Here is a 22086-nt window from a genome sequence, read left to right on the forward strand (position 1 = left end):
TGCCATCATCACTCAAGCCATAGAATAGAGCTAGAGAATTTAATGATTGTAGATTCCCTTACTTTCAGTAATTTACAGCACCAACATAGCAAGGCTATGTGGTTAGTATTCTAAGACTAGATCAGTCAGTTATTCAGAATCGTGCCCCTGCTACTACTATAAACACCACTGCCTCTCTTTGGGAACCACATGTTAGTCTAGCCTCTCCATAGGTACTTCTCTAATGTGGTTGCACCTGTGGTATGGCTATCAGTTTCATGGAGGTATGCAAGCTGATGTACCTTGGTGAGGTCTACGGTTCTTGTGAGAGCTCCTGGCTGCCAGTGGGTAAAATGAGTCCTGCATGAGGCATTGCCAGGGGGCTGCATAGCAGTCAGTTTATTAATTAGTGCTTAATTTTTATCCCCCCCCCCCCCTCCCTAGAAGAAATTCGCAGTTTTTCACTAGTTTACTGTTTTATTTAATAAGAAATGCTGCATGTTTTCTCGGATTGTACAAGTGCATTCTTGTATTTAAAATATTTATTAAAAGTAGCTTCTCACTGGTTTACTGTTTTATTTAATAAGAAATGCTGTATGTTGTCTCGAGTCCTTGTTTCCTGAGACTAGTATGACCTGCCCCCCTCCCCCAGTTCAGATCCTTGGTACGCCCTTGACCACTGCCTCTTTATTTTCCCTGGATTCCAGCTAAAATACAATTTTTGTTTTTTTATGAATGTCACATTGTGTTTTGCCTAGTAATTTTTCTATTTCTACTGGATTTTTGCAACAATTTACTGCTAAATAAGGTTGAACAGAAAAATATTTGAGAACAATAACCCACATCTGTTCTTCATTCATTTACATTAAACATTCTGTTACTTTATAAGTTTCCAATAACTGATGTGGAGACTAATCTACCCCCTTACTGCAATCATTTTGTGTTGTGAATCAACCCTCTGGATTTTCAATCTCTCTACAGGAAAACTAAAGTACAGCATACAAATAGTGAAGAGATATCATGAAGACATAAATAAAGTTGTGCCACTCTTGAAAATACCTTTCCACAAGCTAAGAATAATAAAAGAATATGCTCAGAAGGATGACTTGCATTTATCTGAAGGAAGCCGCATCAAATATCTGAGTGAAAAACTGCAGGTAAATTTGACATAATAATTTGAGTTGAACTGAATTCCTGTTTTTCTTTCGTAACCATTCATTTCCTGTACATGTTTTGCTTTTCAGTGCCCACCGTCTGTTATTAGTGAGGCCTTAGTGAAACATGATGTTTTACTGTCCATGCCATTTGTTAAACTCCAGACTGTAATGGACCTCATGCTTGGTAAGCTCTGAAAAAATTATCTGTCTAATCTGTTTTTATGCTGTCAATATTGTGAAAAAGATAGATTGCTACTCACCATGTAGCAGAAATGTTGAGTTGCAGACAGGCACAATAATAATAATAATAATAATAATAATAATGGCTGTCAAACAAGTAAGCTTTCAACCAGAAAGGCCTTCATCAGAATTAGACAAAACTCTCTCTCTCTCTCTCTCTCTCTCTCTCTCACACACACACACACACACACACACACACACACACACACACACACACATAACCACAGTCTCTGGTTATCGAGGCCAGACTCTGGTCATGTGTGTGTGAGAGTTGTCTTTGCAGGTGTGTGTGTGTGTGTGTGTGTGTGTGTGTGTGTGTGTGTGTGTGTGTGTGTGTGTGTGTGTGTCTAATTCCAAAGAAGGCCTTTCTGGCCAAAGGGTTACTTGTTTGACTGTCTTCTTCTTCTTTTGTGCCTATCTGTGACTCAAGATCTCCACTATATGTTGAGCAGCAATCTATTCTTTTTGTAATATTGTCATTATTCTGTACTGGATTTCCCTATGTTTACGCTGAACTGTTTGGGGAAAATAAACTACTCTCATCTCATTTTGCATGTAGTTGGCTTAGAGTATCAACGAACATTGTAAATAATGCTTCCATAAGAAATGAGAGTAATTTTTCACTGAAGATCACAAGATTCATAAAAATAAAAAATAAAAATGTAATGTGAAGAGTATCTTTTTTATGTGGAAAAGAATGATTCTTTTGTTTGGTTAAACCTTCAACAAAAGTGTTGATAAATTTTACCTTTCAACATAATCTCTGGAGAAGTGATTTATTTGTGTACATATTAATTTATTGTTTTATCATTTAAGATGTGTGGATGGATATGTGTGTGTGTGTGTGTGCGAGTGTATACCCGTCCTTTTTTCCCCCTAAGGTAAGTCTTTCCGCTCCCGGGATTCGAATGACTCCTTACCCTCTCCCTTAAAACCCACTTCCTTTCGTCTTTCCCTCTCCTTCCCTCTTTCCCGATGAGGCAACAGTTTGTTGCGAAAGCTTGAATTTTGTGTGTATGTTTGTGGTTGTTTGTGTGTCTGTCGACCTGCCAGCACTTCCATTTGGTAAGTCAAATCATCTTTGTTTTTAGATATTTATTTCCTACGTAGAATGTTTCCCTCTATTATAACCAAATTACAGAATTATTTACACCTGGAAAAAAAGGAATGTGTACAAAATTTTGATTGAATTGGACAAGGATGGAATAGAAAATCATCTGTGACTTTTTAGTGGAACTATCAAAAAAATGTTGATTTTGTGTTCAGGAAGCGCTGTGCTTTGTGTCACAATTACTACCTTTCTACTCAGTACTGAATGGCTGATGGAATAAATAAGAGCAGGCATAATTATGCCGTTGCTCATTGTAACAACACTGCCTATTAAACTCGAGATGTTATGTACCATCATCTCACAAAAATTGTATTAGTTTGCGCAAGTGGGTATCTTGCTGCAAATGAATGGTCAAAATAAATGTTCACAATGCAAAGATATGCTTGAAGCATTTCCTTCTAGAGGACTGCATGTGGGATTAGAAAAAATGAGGTGCTAGGTCTGTCTCTAAAAAGACACAGAACTTGAATGCTGTCCTTTCACAGAAAGTACACAATTTTGGAGGTGACACTCAGAAAGCTGTAAGAGATTGTATCAGTATCAGAGAGAGATGATAAACTAATTTCTTCCTTTTGTTAAATGGCATTAACGAACACTTTTGTGAGTTAAATCTCTCTGTTTTTGTCATTATGTATATGTGATTCTTGAGCATTAAATATGTCATTTTTGCACATGTTAATGATAGTATGTTATTGAGAATCCATAAGTATGTCCTTAAAATTTGCCTTTACGTGTAGGACATCACAGGAACAGAGCATCACAAGGATATGAAATCTATGTGCAAAAAGGCTGAAACAACTTTATATCATTAAATATAGCAATTACTGCTTATCGTATATAGTACCGCTTATCGTATATAGCAATTACCACTTCTCATTGCCTAAATTTTTTTATTGCAGTTGCAGTTTTGAGCATTTCTCGTTTTCAAGAAAATCCACAAATTTCAAACGGCATGTATCCAACATTCCAATCATACATCAAATTACCTTTCTAAAATGCTAGAAGAGCTGCTCTTTTTGATATAATTGTAGCCAAACAAACTTCCAAAAATCTTCTCAAAACATTCTCCCAGTTTTTAAATTGAGATCACATGCATTTCTCAGGGAGTCATGTCATTTTTGGGATCATTTATGTTGAACACATGTTGTTTAATAGTTCAGTAAAAATAACTTCGTTCTCTTTAGCACATATCTCATAGCTTGCTCAGTGTGGCATAAGAGTAACTGTGCTGCTGTTCTCACACTTTGGTGTAAACTTCCAGTAATATTCAGGAATCTCTCTGAAATATGAAATGCAACTGAAAGATCATCATTATGTTGATCCATCATAGATTGTATTGACTTCTTTGCAAAATGCATCCTACATCTAGTAAATGGTTTATTAACAATATTATGAAAGAATTCAACAATGTGTACATTACATAATACCTGTACTATCCTGTCATAATATGTGGATTTAAGAAATACATTTTATTTGTGAATAGCTGAAACTGCTTCTAAACTTTCAAATTTTTTGCTCTCATATCACAATCAAAAGCTGTGATACATCCAGCTACTTCCCATTATTTTGTTATTGTTCTTAAGAGATCACTGGTCATTGTGATGTTGACGTCATAATATATTAGCTGCCTCCCTGCCCAAATAAGCTAAGGCCCATTATCACAGAAAATATCATGTCGGAAAATGTAATTACTATACTATCAGCATTAACTTTATTATTTGATGGAGAATTACATCCATGGTAGAGGCAGGTGACCATTCAGATTTGGCACAACTCTGAAATATGGAAAGGTCTTGATCTCACAGCCAATGGCCTTGCAGCAGTGGTAACACCCTTTGCTGTCAGGTCATCGAAGCTAAATGCTGTCAGGCGTCAGATTTAGGGCTGTCCAGGTCAGCCAAGTGGTGTTGGCAAGTGGGGTGTACTCAGAGACCAATTGGGGAGCTGCTTAATTTAGAAGTAATGCCTCTGGTCACAAAAACTGACAACAGCCAGGAGAGTGGTGTGCTAACCACATGCCCCTTCATATCTGCATCCACTGAAGCCTGTCTGCTGAGGTAGACACAGTGGTCAATCAATACCATTGGGCCTTTCAAGGCCTGTTTGGATGGAGTTTGGTTTTAGTTTCTTGATCTCGCAATTCTTTGTTAAGTGTTGTGCACTTCAAAATTTCATAATGAGAGAGAATATGTGGGATAAAGTACAAAGGTAACAAAATACTAACGTAAGTATGCATATTAATGATCCATATACAGAATTTTCAATTACTATCATATAGCAATCTATCTTTTTCGTACGTTATTGATATCCCGTCCTGAAGTTTCCAAAGTTCAATTATTATCATACTTTTATTTAAATCAAACATTAGTAAAAGGCTCAAGAAAGTCAGCACATAAGCTGAGTGTAATACAGATATCATCTTAAATAGGCATATTTGACAATGTTATTGTCTATTCCTAGAGAACTGGTGCCGAACTGACAGTTGTGATTAAGCTATCTAAAAATTAAACAAAAGCCGAAGGATTTAAAATTTTTTTTTATTATTAAGAAGCATAATCCTAATTCTGCATCCTTAGTCATGATATGCATGGATGTTTGTTGCCCTTGCACATCTACTTCAAGCTTTACTGTTATATGGTCTGATATTATACCATTAGGCTTTTTAGTTAAAAAAAATCCTTTTAATTGTAATACTAGCAGCTATTTTATTTCAAGTTGGTGCCACTTATCTAGGCACCTAAATGGTTCTGTTGTATGTCATTTATTATGTGGTTGACTATTGTACGAGGGTTGCCCAGTAAATAATGCCCCATATTTTTTTTCTCCGAAATAAAAAATATTAGAAATGTGACACTTTAGGTGCGAGTTATTTGAAGTTTCCCGCGTGTGTACGCAAAGTTTCAATTTCCTCCGACAGAGAGCGGTGGTGTAGGAATGTTCTAAAATGGCGTCTGCAGGTGACATCCGTCATAAACAACGTGCAGTGATTGAATTTCTCGTAGCAGAGGAAGAAACCGTGGACAATATTCATAAACGCTTGTGCAAAGTCTACGGAACATCTGCAGTCGATAGGAGTACTGTTGGTCGCTGGGCACAGAGGGTGAAAGCATCAGAGGGCGGTGCTGCGGAGCTCCGAGATTTGCCGCGGTCGGGAAGGCCTCCCACGGCTGTCACGCCTGACATGTTGCAGCGGGCTGATGTTCTCATTCGATGGGATTGACGCATTACGACTCGACAGAGGCTTATGTCAAAACATTAGACAAACTTAAGCAGCGCTTCCGGCGCCTTGGGCGTCATGTTAACCCACAGGATGTTTTGATTCAGCATGATAACGCTCGTCCTCACACAAGTTTGAGGACTTGTGAACACATCGCGAATGTGGGTTGGATAGTGTTACCCCATCCACCCTACAGCCCCGATTTGGCTCCTTCAGACTTTCACTTGTTTGGGCCAATGAAGAATTTCATTCGTGGAAGACGTTTTGCCGATGACGAAGAAGTGATTCACGAAGTGACAACCTGGCTCCGTAGGCAGAGTACAGATTTTTACCGGCAGGGAATACACGCTCTTGTGTCTCGCTGGAAAAAGGCCGTCGAACTTGAAGGAGATTATGTGGAAAAATAAAGCAAGTAGACAAAACATCAGTCTTTCACATATGTAAATTTGATTGTTGTGGAATAAATACTTCTGGAGAAAAAAAATATGGGGCATTATTTACTGGGCAACCCTCGTAATATGACTACGTTTGGTCATACCCATGTAACATTTTAGCTTGTGATGGTTGTAAACTCATTCTTTCACAACCATGAATAAAGCCATATTTGTGTTACTTGGATTGGTTTTGTGTACTACTTTTTATTACATGATTGGCAATGAGTTTGGAATGGTTTCTATGTATGCAGTCTTTAAGAGCAGTTCCATCAGGTTTAGTCATTATTGATGTCATGCTACAGGCCCTGAGTAAACAGCTTATTTCGGTAGTGACCACTTTGTCTGCTTCCATTAACAGATAGGGCACCATTCCACCGGTCTATACACCATCTTTTCCTCCTTATGATGATTCAGCCGAAAATAGTCAAACTTATGAAAAAGAACTCGGACAACATGTTTTGGTTTTCGGTGTGACAGACTCAGATTTGTGGAAAGCCTTATTCCTCTTGTGGGTTCCACCTAAAGTGTATCAATTTGATCACATATGCAGTTTATTGCTCAACTACTATCACAAATGAATGCATGTCATAGCAGCACGAGTTGAATTCTACCAATGCTGCAAGAAATCAAAACGGTCATACGAGGCTGGGCAGCCAAACTTCATGGCCTTAGCCGTAGGTGTCAATTCATTACTGATGACTGTAATGACTCTTACACAGACTGTACGGTGTGTGACACAGTTATCTGTTTAGTTCTGGACAAGGAAGTGCACCAGGAAGCAAAACACCCCCTTAGCAGAAGTTTTGCAAATAGCACAATCATCTGAAGTTTCCCAGGCAGTGCATGATGAAATTGAAGTGTGGGATCATGTGGCAATAGTGTCACAAGATGTGTCCACTAGAACAACAGATAGCTTCCACGAGGAAGCAGCGGTGGCATCTGTGAACATGATGGCCCAGAGCTGAGCAGACCAAGGCCAGTCCAAGCAGCTGTGACCACCACAGCACCAGGGACTGCATTCTCTGTTTCTTTCCTGTATTGTCCAGTGTGAACGTTTGGCATGCTCTAAGCAATGGGCTACTTGTAATGGACATGGATGTAAACTGTGTGACTCCAAGCTTTTGAGTTCTCCCAGGTTGTTTATCAGTTAAGTGTTTTTCACCAAGTGCTCTGGCTATGGGTCGACACAGATGCTGCCGTGGTGTTATTGAATTCTCAAACCTACAAGAGTTCAGGCTCACTACCGTTGACACTGGTCACATGGAAGCTGGTCGGTCATAAGAGACAGAACAGTCCACTGTTGAGTCAATTTATAGTATCTGTGTCTTACAAGTCGGTAGTTTGTTCCATTACACTTTTGGTGGCTGCTGATGCCAGTGTTGAGAACTTGTTTGGTATGGATGCATTTCAGGCATTTGGATTTTCTATCACCCGATGCAGTGTATGTTTTCTCCAATCAGTTACTGTACTCTCAATTGTAAACACTATGTGAGGACTTTGTAGAGTTGTTTTTAGAAGGTATGGGGTGTTCTACAAATTTTTCTGCTCATATTTCTTTGAAATCTACGGCGTGGCCTCATTTTTGCTGTGAATATCCTATTCCTGTCACCCTGAAAGATCATGCGAAAGCAGAATTGAACAGACTTCACTCTTTAGGGGTGGTGCAACCTGTTGTGGCTAGTGAGTGGTTGTCTCAGCTGGCTGCAGTTCAGAAGCTGTCGAGGAAACTGTGTCTCAGTGGCAATTTCAGTAAAACTGTCAATGTGCAGTCGATCATGGATACGTATCCTCTCCCACATGAGGAGGAAATGTTGGTGGAATGTTGGGTGGCCAGTACTTTTCTAAAATTGATTTGTCTGAAGTGTATCTGCAGATTCCTGTGGACAAAGAGTCTCAGTGAGTTCTAGTTTTGAATACTCATTTTGGTCTCTTTCAATATTTACACCTTCCTTTTGGTGTGGCTGGTGCCCCTGCTATTTTCCAATGATTTTTTGAGCAATTGACTATACCAGTCGCGGGTTGCATTAGTTATCTGAGTAATATTGTTGTTGCAGGCTCCTCCAAGGCCAATCACTTGAAAAATTTGTGCACTTTCTTTTCTGCTCTACAGTCCCCAGGTCTACGGTGGAGCATTGTGAAATCTCAGTTTTTTTCCCAACGTTTTATTGTTTATTTGCGGCTCGAGGTCCTGTGGGATGAGGTTCACCCTCTGCCAGACCACATCTCTGCTGTTACAGCTGTGCCTCATCCCTTGTCTATGAAGGAGCTTCAGGCCTTCCTAGGGAAGGTAGCCTACTACCATAAATCCCTGTCAGGGGCGGTCATATTAGCCCTTCCATTGCATGCCTTGCTATGCAAGGATGTACCTTTTTACTGGAGCCTGAATTGCTTTTCATATGTTGAAATCCAAACTATTCTTGGCCCTTTGTTTAGCTACATTCTCTCTGGAGCAGCACATAGTTTTATCAACTGACACCTTACAGTATGGCCTTGGTGTGGTCCTAATGCACTGATATATCGATGATTGTGAACAGCCTGTTACTTTTGCCTCTAAATCTCTCACTCCGGTCCAGCAGCATTACTCTCAGGTGGAATAAGAGGCTCTTGCCATTGTCTATGCTCTCCAGAAATTTCTTGTTTTGTGTGACTCCAAGTTTCAACTTATTACTGACCATGAACACTGGGTTTCCTTGTTTAACCCTCATACTTCCTTGCCTAACAAGGCAGTACACTGCCTACAATGCTGGGTGCTCTTCTTGTCTCACTACAATGTTTGTATAAACATGCCAGTGCAGACACCTTGTCCCATCTTCCTGTGGGTCCTGATCCTGGTTTTGATAATGAAGAAATGCTTTGCTTTCACACTTTCATATTGACACAATGGCTGCAAACATGGGTTTCCCAATTACGAGCTCACGCATAGCAGCTGCTGTTGCCACAGACCCAGACCTCTGTGAAGTAGTTCGGTTTGTTCAAAAGGGCTGATGAGATAAACACTGAGTCAGGCTTTGGACACCCTCCGCAACTATTTTTCTGTACAGTATTGACTGCCTGCCTTTGACGGTGTTTTGCTGTTTTCTATGGAAGGTCTCTCTCCCAGAGTAGTCTTTCCCACCACATTACAGTGCGAGGCTCTACACCTTCTCCACCAGGAGCATTGGGTAGTTCCCCACACTAAACTGTTAGTTAGGAGACGGTTTTTTTGGCCAGGGGTCAATGGCAAAATTGTCTGTTTTGTCACAGTTTGTGAGCAATGTGCCCAACGTCAGGCAACTCCCATGGCATCTCTATCCCCTGGCCCGCACCATGTCAGCTGTGGAATGCATTCAGGTATGCTTTGCAGATCCATTCTTGACTTCCTATTGGCTCTTGGTTGTGGATGCACATTCTCCGTTGTGTGTCAGTATCAGCTGAGGTCACAATTTGTACGCTTTTGAGGGTTTTTTCTATTGAAGAGTTGCCTTGTACCTGAGTTTCCGATATTGGGCACCTTTCAATTGTTTTGTTCCTCTCATGGCATTCATTATGTTATGCCTCCGCCATTCCACCCTCAGTCAGATGGTGAGGTGGAATGATAGTGTGTACATTTTGTTGTGGATTTTTTGCTGGATGATGCCCTTCTACATTTTCTGAGCACCTATCTCTTCATGAGGTGCTGAAGATTAGATGGGTAGATCACATAACTAATGAGGAAGTATTGAATAGGATTGGGGAGAAGAGAAGTTTGTGGCACAACTTGACCAGAAGAAGGGATCGATTGGTAGGACATGTTCTGAGGCATCAAGGGATCACCAAGTTAGTATTGGAGGGCAGCGTGGAGGGTAAAAATCATAGAGGGAGACCAAGAGATGAATACACTAAGCAGATTCGGAAGGATGTAGGTTGCAGTAGGTACTGGGAGATGAAAAAGCTTGCACAGGATAGAGTAGCATGGAGAGCTGCATCAAACCAGTCTCAGGACTGAAGACCACAACAACAACAACAACAACAACAACAACATCTCTTCATGACTATGGGGGAGCGCAGTCCGGCTCAGTTGCTTCACGGCCAGCAGCCCCACATGCTCCTCCACCTTCTGTGGCCCTGTGCCGCACCTGCTGTGGTTGGGTTTGTCTGGCTGCCTTGCACCAGAATCGCCGGTGTCGGGGTGGGCGTTTGATCATCAGCCCAAGTGGATACTAACCACTGTTGTCCACCGCTGTGGACAGCTTCTTATTGTTGTCTGTATGGCCAATGGGCTGATGGTGCACCGCTTTGATCAGTTGTGCCCCTGCTCGCCGCTTGAGGCTACTGGTTTGTGTGTCCAGCCGCTGTTGCTGCAACTGGCCACTGCCTTCCACCTTGAGCCCATCATTGCCAGTTGTGGAGGCACCACTGTCTCATTGGCTGCCTCCTCTATGTGCAGTACCCTAGGGTTTAAGCTTCCCAGCACTGGCCGCCAGTCCGTCTCTGGCCTCGGGTCTGTCACCGTAGCCTGCTGTTCCAGTCAGGCTCCTTCACCATCATCACCTCAGCCCCCTCCTCCTCTGCAGTGGGATCTGCTTGCTGATGATAATGTAAAGATGCTGATGACACCCTTGTACCCAGAGCTGTCGCCAGGCAAAGCATGGGCTGACCGTCCTTGGATATGCTCGCAACTCTGCACATTCCAACCATATGCTCCAGTGCCCAGCTGGCACATCACCCTGCCCCTGCCATTGGCACCCGCTGATGGGTGTACCTCTTGTCAGGCATCTCCTCCATCGCCTGGGGGCCCTCTTCGCCCGAGTTATATGCTGTATCCTATTGCTAACACTTTGAGTGTGAATGCGCCAAATGTTGTGTCACCACACATGTGTACTTCAATCAGCTCCAACTGTATCAGCATGGGCCAGCCTCTAGAGGCTGCCTGAATGAAGCGTGTACACGGCAGGGTCTCCGCCGTGCCATTTACCAGCGACTTGCACCCATGTACACGCAGAGTAGCACTGACTAACTCTCACTATGTTCTTTTAGTTTGTACTGGTCACAGCATTTGTTCTGTGTATCGCTTATGTTGCACCTTCTGTATGATTCTTTTGTCTTGTTATGTGTTGAGTCATGGGAGTCTTATTTCCATTATTATTCAAATGTTTATTACTAAAGCCATATTTGTGTTACTTGGATTGATTTTGTTTATTACTTACTTACTATAGATTTCATTTTTATGTTCACTGGCCTTCATTTACTGTTTAGTTAGCATAATTGCCTCAGCCAGTTTAGCATTGGTTCCCTTTGAACAGGCAATGGCATTGTCAGAAGTGATTATATGAGATGATATCTGTATTATATTCAGCCTATGTGCTCACTTTTGCAAGCCTTTTTCTAAAGTTTGATTTAAATGTAATTATTATAATAATTAAACATTGGAAACTTCGGGTTGGAATATTATCAATGTAAGGAAAAGATAGATTGCTACCTATCATAAAGGTGGCAGATTAAGTTGCAGATGGACGCAACTAAAAGAGGCTTACATATTAGCTTTCATGTGCCCGTCTGGAACTTAACATGTTGTCTTTATGGTAAGTATGATATTAATTGAAAATTCTGTGTATGGATCACTAATATGCTTACTTATGTTGGTATGTATATATTTGTTAATGTTAATTCCTTTGTACACACTATCCAACACCTTCAATCTGATGATGAAATTATGAAATGTGTAATGCTTAATAAAGAACTGTGTGATCAAAACCTTTCCGTACTTCAAACTTGCGGTAGCACTAATTTTATCAAATGTATGAACAGGTACCTCATCGAAGGTTTTAAACTCGTCTGATCCAGTTCTAATTAAAATTGTTATCTCTTTTGATACACTCACATTGCTTAGTCTCTTGTACTACACTCACTTTTTTTGTCCTTTATTGGATAGCAGGACAAAGGATATTTTTGTCTTCTCAAATAATTGTATGCTTTGGGAGAAACTGCTGTTAATGTAAATAATTTCAGTCCAGTACAAATGCACAATGGTTAGCTCACTGGACCCACATCCTGGAGGGTGATGGTTCAAACACACATCCGGCCATCCTGATTTAGGTTGCCTGTGATTTTCCTAAATCACTTCATGCAAATGCCAAGATGGTTCCTTTGAAAGGGCATGGCCGGCTTCCTTCCCCATCCTTCCCTAATCTGATGGGACCAATGACCTCATTGTTTAGTCCCCTCCCCCAAATCAACCAACCAACCATCCAGTACAGATTACAAAAATTTTCTTTCATCAATATAGGCACTATTTTAATTAATATCAGTTGCAAAAACAGAAGTGAAGAGAACGTGTTTCTAAACATTATCCTCAACAGTACAGTATTTCTCATTGAAGATGTGACAGAACCTTGTCTTGGCTTCAAATGCAAGAACATTGGCAGTTCGCTGGGAGGTGAAACAGTTCATTGTCAGCCTGCTGCAAAAGAAATTATGAATCAGCATTGGATTACTGTTATTTGTAAAGTACCTGTCACATAGCCATCACCTGAATGGCTGACTTTGTTGACAGAGTTTGAGTATATTTTTGCTACTTTCCTGGGAGAAAGGATTTCAAAGTGCAAAAAAGTAATGGAAATTCTGATACAGACTCAGTTTAACAAAATTAGTAAAAGAATCGTATGCGGGGACAAGGACTTCGATTTAGTCTAGACATCTGAACAGGAAGTTTAAATGCGTTGCTATAATGAAGAAACAAACAAACTGTGGACTGCACTGCATTTGGCATTTGCAGAGTAAACATCTTGTGTTAATATTATTTAAAGATTTTATTTTATTTATTTATTTTCTTTTTTTGTTTAGTATCTGATGTGTAGAATTACTGTGGTGAAAATGCTATTTATGTTAATCTGATACTTTAAATTTGTAAACGTCTCCAACTATGAGGGATGTCCCTGGAATGTTGTACTAAATTTGAGAAGTCTCATTCTGTTTTTAACCATGCTGTACATAATTCTTTTAATGTGACTGATTACTTTAGTTGTTTTAATACATATTAGAGCTAAAAAGTATGACTAATTGGTGTGAGAAATAGCCAGAAACATCATAACTATTACTGTGTAGCACAATGGGGACTGAAGTCTTGCTGTCTCCCCAGTAACATCAGGGGTTGTTGACCAATGGCAGCATACTCATCAGTATGAAGTTCTAATACAGTTTTTTTTTAAATAGTAACTTTAAAAAATTTACAATAATATCTTTAAAGATTGGAATATATGTGTCATGATAGGTTGACTAAAAGTTTGACTAGTACAGAACACATATATTGAAATCAGGTTACTGTCATATACAAGACATGTTGCTTTCGTGGTAATTAAAGATAGAATGCTTGCTCCTTGCTATCGGATCCCCTACCTGCACCTGCTTCCTGATGTCACATCCATCAGCTACAGAGGGTTTATTCACTACACATATCTGATGACAACATTTGTAACTACTTATTGCATTTCACATGATCCATCACACAGAAACACATTTTAGTCTCGCATCCCAAATCAACACCTCTTTTACAAAACTACAGAATAAACAAATAATCATCAGCATTAAAATTAAGAAGAAAAACAGTTTTTGCTAACAGCACCCCTCCATCCCCCCCCCCCCCCCACACACACACACACACTTCTACAGTACACATTCACAGATACAAGAAAATAGTATCACTTAATAAAATTAATACATCTGGCAAACAAACAATGGGAAATCCTGGATGGAATTCTGACAATGTTATGAAAAGAATAGTTGTTACCATGTAGTGTAGATGTTGAGTTGCAAATAGGCATAACAAAAAGACTGTCAGAATCTGGCTGTGGCAGCCAGAGACTGTGGTCATGTGTGTGAGTTGCATTTGCGTGAATGTTTATGTGTATGTTGTCTAATTCTGATGAAGGCCTTTTTGGCTGAAAGCTTTGTTTGACAGTCTTTTTGTTGTGTCTATCTGTGACTCAATATATCTGCTGTATGGTGAGTAGCACTATCCTTTTAATAATATTGACAACTGGCAAACACATATAGATATTAAAACAATGTTAATCATAATTCAGTCATATTCTGGTCACACTCAGACACTTCATCATAACTCAGCAAATTGCATCACTTTCGTAAACCTGTAGTTATATGACTTTCTTTAATTCTAGATAAAACTTTGTCTCATTGTAGCAGAATGTGATCTGATTTACTTTCTTGTTGTGTATTTTTTACTGTCTTTTCCTTTTCATTAAGAAATCATATGAAATTTATAAAAAAAAATTATTTTTATAATCAGTGAGCTGCAAGATAACTTCAGTTTCCCAGTGGCTCTATTTTCAAACCACAATCAAATAATTTCTTATAAATCTCCTTCTGTGACCTATTCTTACACAGTAGAATAACATCATGGAAAAACTTGAATTTATTGTCATTCAAATAATTCACATATATCTGCTGACACAGATAGAAAAATTCATACCAGCCCTTCTGATTGCAGTCTCTGCAAATGTAAGTGTGCATATATATCTCACCCATTTCCATTGTGTCATGAGCATCTTGCAGTATCATAATAACTTCAAATAAATCACGAATTTTCATCATTTCATCAGCGTCAGTAGCATTACCTACTTGATGTTCTGTAACAGCTTTCGTTAATGCAGTTATGTCTGATCCTACCCTCTTTGGTTTCTCAGTTTCAGATTCTTTTCCCTGTGTCACATCTGATTTCATCAAAATAAAGACTTCTCACTCATCAGCATTTTCTACATTATCAAAAAAATCAGCTACACCATTAATAATTACATCACCATGTGCATCACTACAAACTCCATTGGTAATGGCTTCATTAACATTCACCTCATAATTAACAGAAAGAAACTCATCAGCCACACCAACACAAAAATTTGCAGCATTGTCATAAGAAACATATTTTGCTGGTTGTAAGGGTGCAGATGCGCATGGTGGTAAATGCAAATTGGTGATATGCACCCATACTGCTCAACTGAGATTGGGAGATTGTATTTGTTTGTGTTTATACAAATATAGATAAGGCTGAGAATTGGACTGCAGAAGACTAGGTTTAAGTAATAATAGTTATAAGTAAAAGGAAATTAGGTTTTATCCAGAGTGGTGTAGTGATTTGTGTTGGATATATACTGGGGGCGATGGACGGCTGCACATGATGTCGGTGCAGGCATGGGCTCAGAGTCTGCAGAGCAGGGCTCCGTGCCATGGAGCTCCATGTACGGCAAAGTTCCGTGATCGTGGGACTCGGTGAATAAGGAAATCTATGTGTAAACACAGAACCGAATTTGACTCAGAACCATAAGGAGGGTCTGTTCTCACTATTAGTTGGTTATATGAAGTTATTGTCAAGCAGAAGTTAAACCAATTTGTAACTGGGATAGTAAACACTGTGAACTTACCAGCACATTTCACTATGTAGTAGTAGCCATTTCACAGAAGTCTAGTGGAAGGCAGAGTGTCTGCGTAATGAGTAAGAAGATCACTTCAAGAAGGAGAGAACCCTCGAACAGTGAAACTATATAACCTACATTTAGTCACATTATCTGGCTGCTGCAAACATCTGCACACTTTACTTTCTTCCAGTGTAGAGTGTTCAGTTTCTAACTTGGAATCTATTCTGTAAATTTCATTCCTAACCTTATCACTGAACTTAATACATTCTCTTGAGTTACAGTCTATCTCCAACAACATCCATGTCTCCCTTACTCAATATATTTTGCAGTGACTGGAAGCTACCATTAATTTCAGCCCCATGATCCTTTCTGTATTTCTTAATTTCACTTAGTTGGCTGTTCATTTTCACCAGAACTTGCAATACTATCATTAGAGAATCCACTTTCATTTTGCTCTTACCAAGTGGGCTTACTCTAATCTCATTGTCTGAAGACTTGCCTTCTCTACATCTACATCTATACTCTGAAACCCACCATGAGGTGCATGGCAGAGGGTACATCCCATTGTACCACTTATTAGTGTTTCTAGCTGTTCCACTCACCTATGGAGTGCAGGACGAATGACTGTTTCGATGCCTCCATGCATACAGTAATTATGCTAATCTTATCCTCACAAACCCTATGCGAGCGATACATAGGGGGCTGTAGTACATTCCTAGAGATATCATTTAAATCTGGTTCTTGAAACATTTTCAGCAGACTTTCTCGGGATAATTTACGTCTATCTTTGTAAGTATCCTTAAAAACAAAGATGATGTGACTTACCATACGAAAGCGCTGGCAGGTCGATAGAAACACAAACAGACACATACATACACACAAAATTCAAGCTTTCGCAACAAACTGTTGCCTCATCAGGAAAGAGGGAAGGAGAGGGAAAGACGAAAGGAAGTGGGTTTTAAGGGAGAGGGTAAGGAGTCATTCCAATCCCGGGAGCGGAAAGACTTACCTTAGGGGGAAAAAAGGACGGGTATACACTCGCACACACACACATATCCATCCACACATATACAGACACAAGCAGACATATTTAAAGTAATAGTAAAATAAGTATACTGGTTGAGTTCCTTCAGTATCTCTAACACTCCCTCACAGATTAAACAAAACTGTGACGGTTCATGCTACCCTTATCTGTATACATTCAATATCCCCTTTTAGTCCAACCTGGTATGGGTCCCAAACACTTGAGCAATATTCTAGAACCAGTCACATGAGTGATTTGTAAGCTATCTCTTTTGTAGACTGATTGCACTTTCCCAGTATTCTACCAATAAACCAATGTCTACAACCTGCTTTACCCACAACTGAACTTTTGTGATCATTCCATTTCACATTCCTATTGAGTGTTACACCCAGATATTTGTACGAGCTGGCGGATTTCAACAGTGACTCACTGATATTATAGTCATGGGATACTACATTTTTTCATTTTGTGAAGTGCACAATTTTACATTTCTAAACGTTTGGAGCAAGTTGCCAGTCTCTGCTCCACATTGAATTCTTATCAAGATCCAACTGAATATTTATGCAGCTTCTTTCTGATAGTACTTCGTTACAGATAACTGCATCATCTGCAGAGAGCCTTATTTTACTATTAATATTGTCTGCAAGGTCATTAATATACAATATGAACAGCAAGGGTGATGACGTTCCATCCAAGATAACATGCTGTGTTCTCCCTACCAAAAATTCCTAAATCCAGTCACAAATTTCACTTGATACCTCATATAATTGTACTTTTGACAATAAGCGCAGATGTGGCACTGAGTCAAATGCTTTTCGGAAATCTATGAATACTGCTTCTATCTGGTTGCCTTGACTCAAAGTTTTCAGTTTGTTGTGTGAGAATAGTGTGAGTTGGGTTTCACATGGTCGATGTTTTTGAAATCCACAACGGTTGGGTCATTCTGTTCAAGATACCTCTAGTTTATTTGTTAACACAGATACTGTCTGAAGTCTTGTAACCAGTGCAAGTCCTAAAACCACAGTGCTGCACAGGACACTTAATTTTGTGCCATTCATACCTATCTTTCGGAGTCATCCTGTTCCCCACGAGATGTATAGAGCCAGTGTGCTGCTGTGACAATTGCTGGTGCCATGTGGACAGTGCTGCAGCTTGCTAGGTTTCCTACTTCCTGGTGTGGACTGCTTCTGCTTCTTCTTCTATTTCTTCTTCTTCTTCTTCTTCTTCAGCTGCTGCTCGGTGACAACACATGGTTATTCTGGCAGTTTATCCTCATGAAATCTGCCATGGCTTCTGATGTTCCAGTACAGTTTTTAAAGTAATAACTGTTAAATATTTGAATATTTGTGACAGGTTGAATATAAGTGTGACTTGGACAGAACTCATTTATTGAACTCATAGACTTTGACTGTGTGCAAGGGTTACTGAAATGATTCATCCAGTTTGAGAAATGTGTGTGTGTTCAGGTTGGGAGTGTTGCTGCTCTCAATTTTTGAACTGCTGCATCTGGAATAAATCTTCAGATAAAGTGCGTAGATTAAGTCCCATAGTGCTCAGAGCCATTTTGAACCATAAAGTGTGTAGATCATATTAATGTGGACTTCTTCTCCATAGCAGCTGTGTGCTGGAAACTGGAACCTTTGATAATTTTTTTAATAATAGAAAGCAACTGTACATATATGATTAGTGGTCATACATTAAATATAACCTCACATGAACTCTATCTCACAGTGAGTAATGACAGTTCTGTACCAATTAATTGGTAACTATGCATAATATGTTTCCCATGACCTCAGCACCTTTGTCACAGCTTGCACTTTTATTCGATGACATCCCTCTTTTACAGGCTTGGCCACTGCAGCACTGAATAACTGCCAAGCCAGCAGATACCACAATGCGTAGCAAAGCTGCCCCACCTTGAAGAGGCATGGAGCCCATCCATACCAGTTCACCTGTCTGAACAGTACCAAAAATTCCAAACAGTTTGCAATGCTAAACTCATTAACTAATGAAAATACTTTCACTGTTGTGATTATCATCTGTCGGTTATGTAGGCATTGGGTAACAAAGCACTTCACCAAAGTGATATGTTACACCACACCACCAACAACAGAATGCACGCTCCTTGCTCTCAGAGCTCTTAGATGACCTGTGAAGCATATATACTTAACTAGACCTGCAGTCAGCAAGTGAGTACAGATATGAGAAATGGCACTCTCTCCCACCTGAGAACACCTGTAGCAATACATCATAGCCATTGAGATGAATCTGACTGCATCTTGCTGTGCCACACACCAGCTGTGAATCTTAAATTTGAATAGCAAATTTTAATAATTACATAAATGAAGCAGAACATTGAAGCTTTCAAACCACAAAAATCATACATAAAAATAAATATTGTTTCAACCCAGAATCTATACATCTGGGCTTGATAGCTGTATAACCCAAACATGTCATATGCTATAGATTTTTCTTAGAGCCTTTCAAAAATTGACAGTTATTTTTGAACTAGTTACATTTTTTTACAAAAATCATTGTTATTTAAATACAATTTAATTTCCCATCAGCACATTAATACACTGCTGAGTTCAAAGTATTAAGTTTAAATTGATTTTCCCTCATCAGGTTTCAATGAAGTTTTGTTCCTTATTAACTCAAGTACTGATACCCCTAGTCTCTGATCTCCAGTCCAGATAATGACAGCTGTAGGAGACCAAGAAGTGTAAGTGTAAGGTCCTAAAGAATTCCCCCTACAGGCAAGAGTATTAAAATCATAGTAGTTAACTGCCGAAGCATTCGCATCAGAGTGCCAGAGTTTAAAGCACTCCAGAAAATCAGTGAAGCTCACATAACACTAGATAGAGAAAGCTGGTTGAAACCTAAAATTGACAGTATTGAGATTTTTGGGGAAAATTTAAGTAATATATCGAAAGAATAGGCAAATGGGAAATGGAGGTCGCAGTTGACAAGAAACTCAAATCCACCAAGGTAGAAATTAAAGCTGCATGTGAGATTGTCTGGGCAAGACTCAGAATCAGAGGTGGGCATAAGATGATAATTGGATCGTTATGTTGCCCAACAGACTCGTCTCGTCATGTAACCAAAAACTTTAGATAAAACCTCAGTTCACTTGTATGTAAGTTCCCTAATCTTATTGTAATCATTGGTGGAGACTTTAATCACCCAACAATTAATTGGGAGAAGTACATTTTTGTTTGTGGTGGGCCTGATAAGACATCCTGTGAAACATTACTTAATGCCTTCTCTGAAAACTACACAGATCGTTAGGAGCCCCACTAATGATCAAAATATATTGGATCTAATGGCAAAAAACAGACCTGACCTCTTTGAGGACATCCATATTGAAACTGGTATTAGTGACTGTGGCACTGTTGTGGCAACAATGATTGCCAAAGTACAAAGTACAACAAAACCTAGCAAAAATATATATGTTCAGTAAACTAGATAGAAGATCAGTAGTGTTATATCTTAAAGAGGAACTTGAAAACTTTCAGCACAGGGCAAGAGCATGTAGGGTACTATGGCTCAAGTTTAAAAGAGTAGTTTACCATGCACTGGATAGATATGTAACCAGCAGAACAGTTCATAATGGGGCGGAACCTCCATGGTATACAGTCACTGCAAAGAAACTTCTAAAGAAACAGAGATTACTGCATAATGGGTACAAAACAATGCATAGGGCTATAGATAGAGAGATGCTGAATGAAACACATTTGGTTGTCAAGAGAGCAATGCGAGATGCTTTCAAAGACTACCATAGCAGAATATTTTTAGGTGATCTTCCACAGAACCCTAAGAAATTCTGGTCATATGTAAAGGCTGATAGTGGCACCAAAGCTAGTGTCCAGTCCCTAGCGAATGAGACAGGAACTGAAATTGAGGGTGGCAAAGCAAAAACTGAAATGTTTAACTCCATTTTCAAATGTTCCTTTACAAAAGGAAATCAGGAGAATTAATACAATTTAATCCTCGTCCCACTGAAAAGATGTGTGAAGCAAGTGTTAGTGTCAGTAGTCTTGAGAAAAAGCTGAAATCGTTGAAACTGAACAAAGTTTCAGGACCCGACGGAATTCCTACCAGATTCTATATTGAGTTTGTGGCTGAGCTAGCCCCTCTTCTAACGATAATCTGATGTAGATCACTCAAACAGAAAACGCTGCCCAGTAGTTGGAAGGAAGCACAGGTCACCCTCATCTAAAGAAGAGTGGTAGAATTGATCCACAAAACTAGCATGCAGCATGCTTGACATTGATTTGTTCTATACTGTTATAACATATTCTGAGCTCAAACATAATAATATATCTGAAACAGAATGACCTCCTCTATGCCAAATATTATGGATTCTGAAAACATCAATGATCTGAAACCCAGCATTCACTTTTCTCACATGACATACTACTAAAAGCTCTGGACCAAAGCAGTTAGGTACATGCAGTATTTCTTGATTTATGAAAAGCATTTGACTCAGTGTCACATTTGTGCTTATTGTCTAAAGTACAATCCTATGGGGTATCAGGTGCAATTTGTGAATGTGTTGAGGACTTTATGATATGGAGGACACAGCATCGTAACTTGGATGGAGTATCATCATCAGATGTAGAAGTGACTACAGGTGTGCCCCAGGGAGATGTGTTGGGACCCTTGCTGTTCATATGAACGTCCTTGTGGACAATGTTAATAGTAACTTCAGACTTTTTACAGATGATACTGTTATCTGTAATGAGGTCCTGTCTGGAAGAAGGTGCATAAGTATTCAGTTAGATATTGATAAGATTTCAAAGTGGTGCAAAAACTGGCAACTTGCTGTAAATATTCAGAAATATAAAATTGTGCACTTCACAAAACAGAAAAACATAGTATCCTATAACAACAATATCAGTGTGCCACAACTGGAATAGGCCAACTCATACAAATAGCTGGATGTAACACCCTGTAAGATTATGAAATGGAATGATCACACATGCATCTGTAATGCAAATGGTGGAAATACTGGGGAAAGGCAATCAGTCTACAAAGAAGATTGCTTACAGATCAATTGTGGGACCCATTCTAGGATACTGCTCAAGTGTGTGGGGTCCATACCATATGGGACTGATATGGGATATTGAATGTGTACAGTGGAGGGCAACCTTAGTGATCACAGGTTTGTCTGACCTGTGGGAGAGTGTCATAGAGATGCTGAAGAAACTGAACTGGCAAACTCTTGAAGATAGATGTAAAGTATCCTGAGAAAGCCTACCCACAAAGTTTCAAGAACCATCTTTAAATGATGACTGTAATAATATACTACAAATCTGTACATATTGCTCATGTAGGAATCATGAATACAAGATTAGATTAATTACAGCATGCCCTGATGCATTCTCATTCTCATCCTCCTCCTCCTCCTCCTCCTCCTCCTTCTCCTTCTTCTTCTTCTTCTTCTTCTTCTTCTTCTTCGCGTGTTCCATGTGTGAATAGAATGGGAAGAAACTTAATAACTGGTACAATCACTTGAGCCCTCTGCCATGCACTCCACAG

At 39.5% G+C, this 22086-nt stretch overlaps 1 protein-coding gene across 1 annotated transcript in view; it reads left to right on the top strand.

The window, feature by feature from the left end:
- The window catches only part of LOC124612852 (transcription termination factor, mitochondrial), a 61136-nt gene that overhangs the window by 17327 nt on the left and 21723 nt on the right, over window positions 1-22086 (top strand). The window contains exons 2-3 of the mRNA XM_047141280.1: window positions 961-1136; window positions 1224-1320. Of these exons, the coding sequence (XP_046997236.1) occupies window positions 961-1136; window positions 1224-1320 (273 nt within the window). The remainder of the gene's footprint in view (window positions 1-960; window positions 1137-1223; window positions 1321-22086) is intronic.

The sequence above is a fragment of the Schistocerca americana genome, chromosome 4 (genome assembly GCF_021461395.2).
Source record: "Schistocerca americana isolate TAMUIC-IGC-003095 chromosome 4, iqSchAmer2.1, whole genome shotgun sequence".
Taxonomy (NCBI): Eukaryota; Metazoa; Arthropoda; class Insecta; order Orthoptera; family Acrididae; genus Schistocerca; species Schistocerca americana.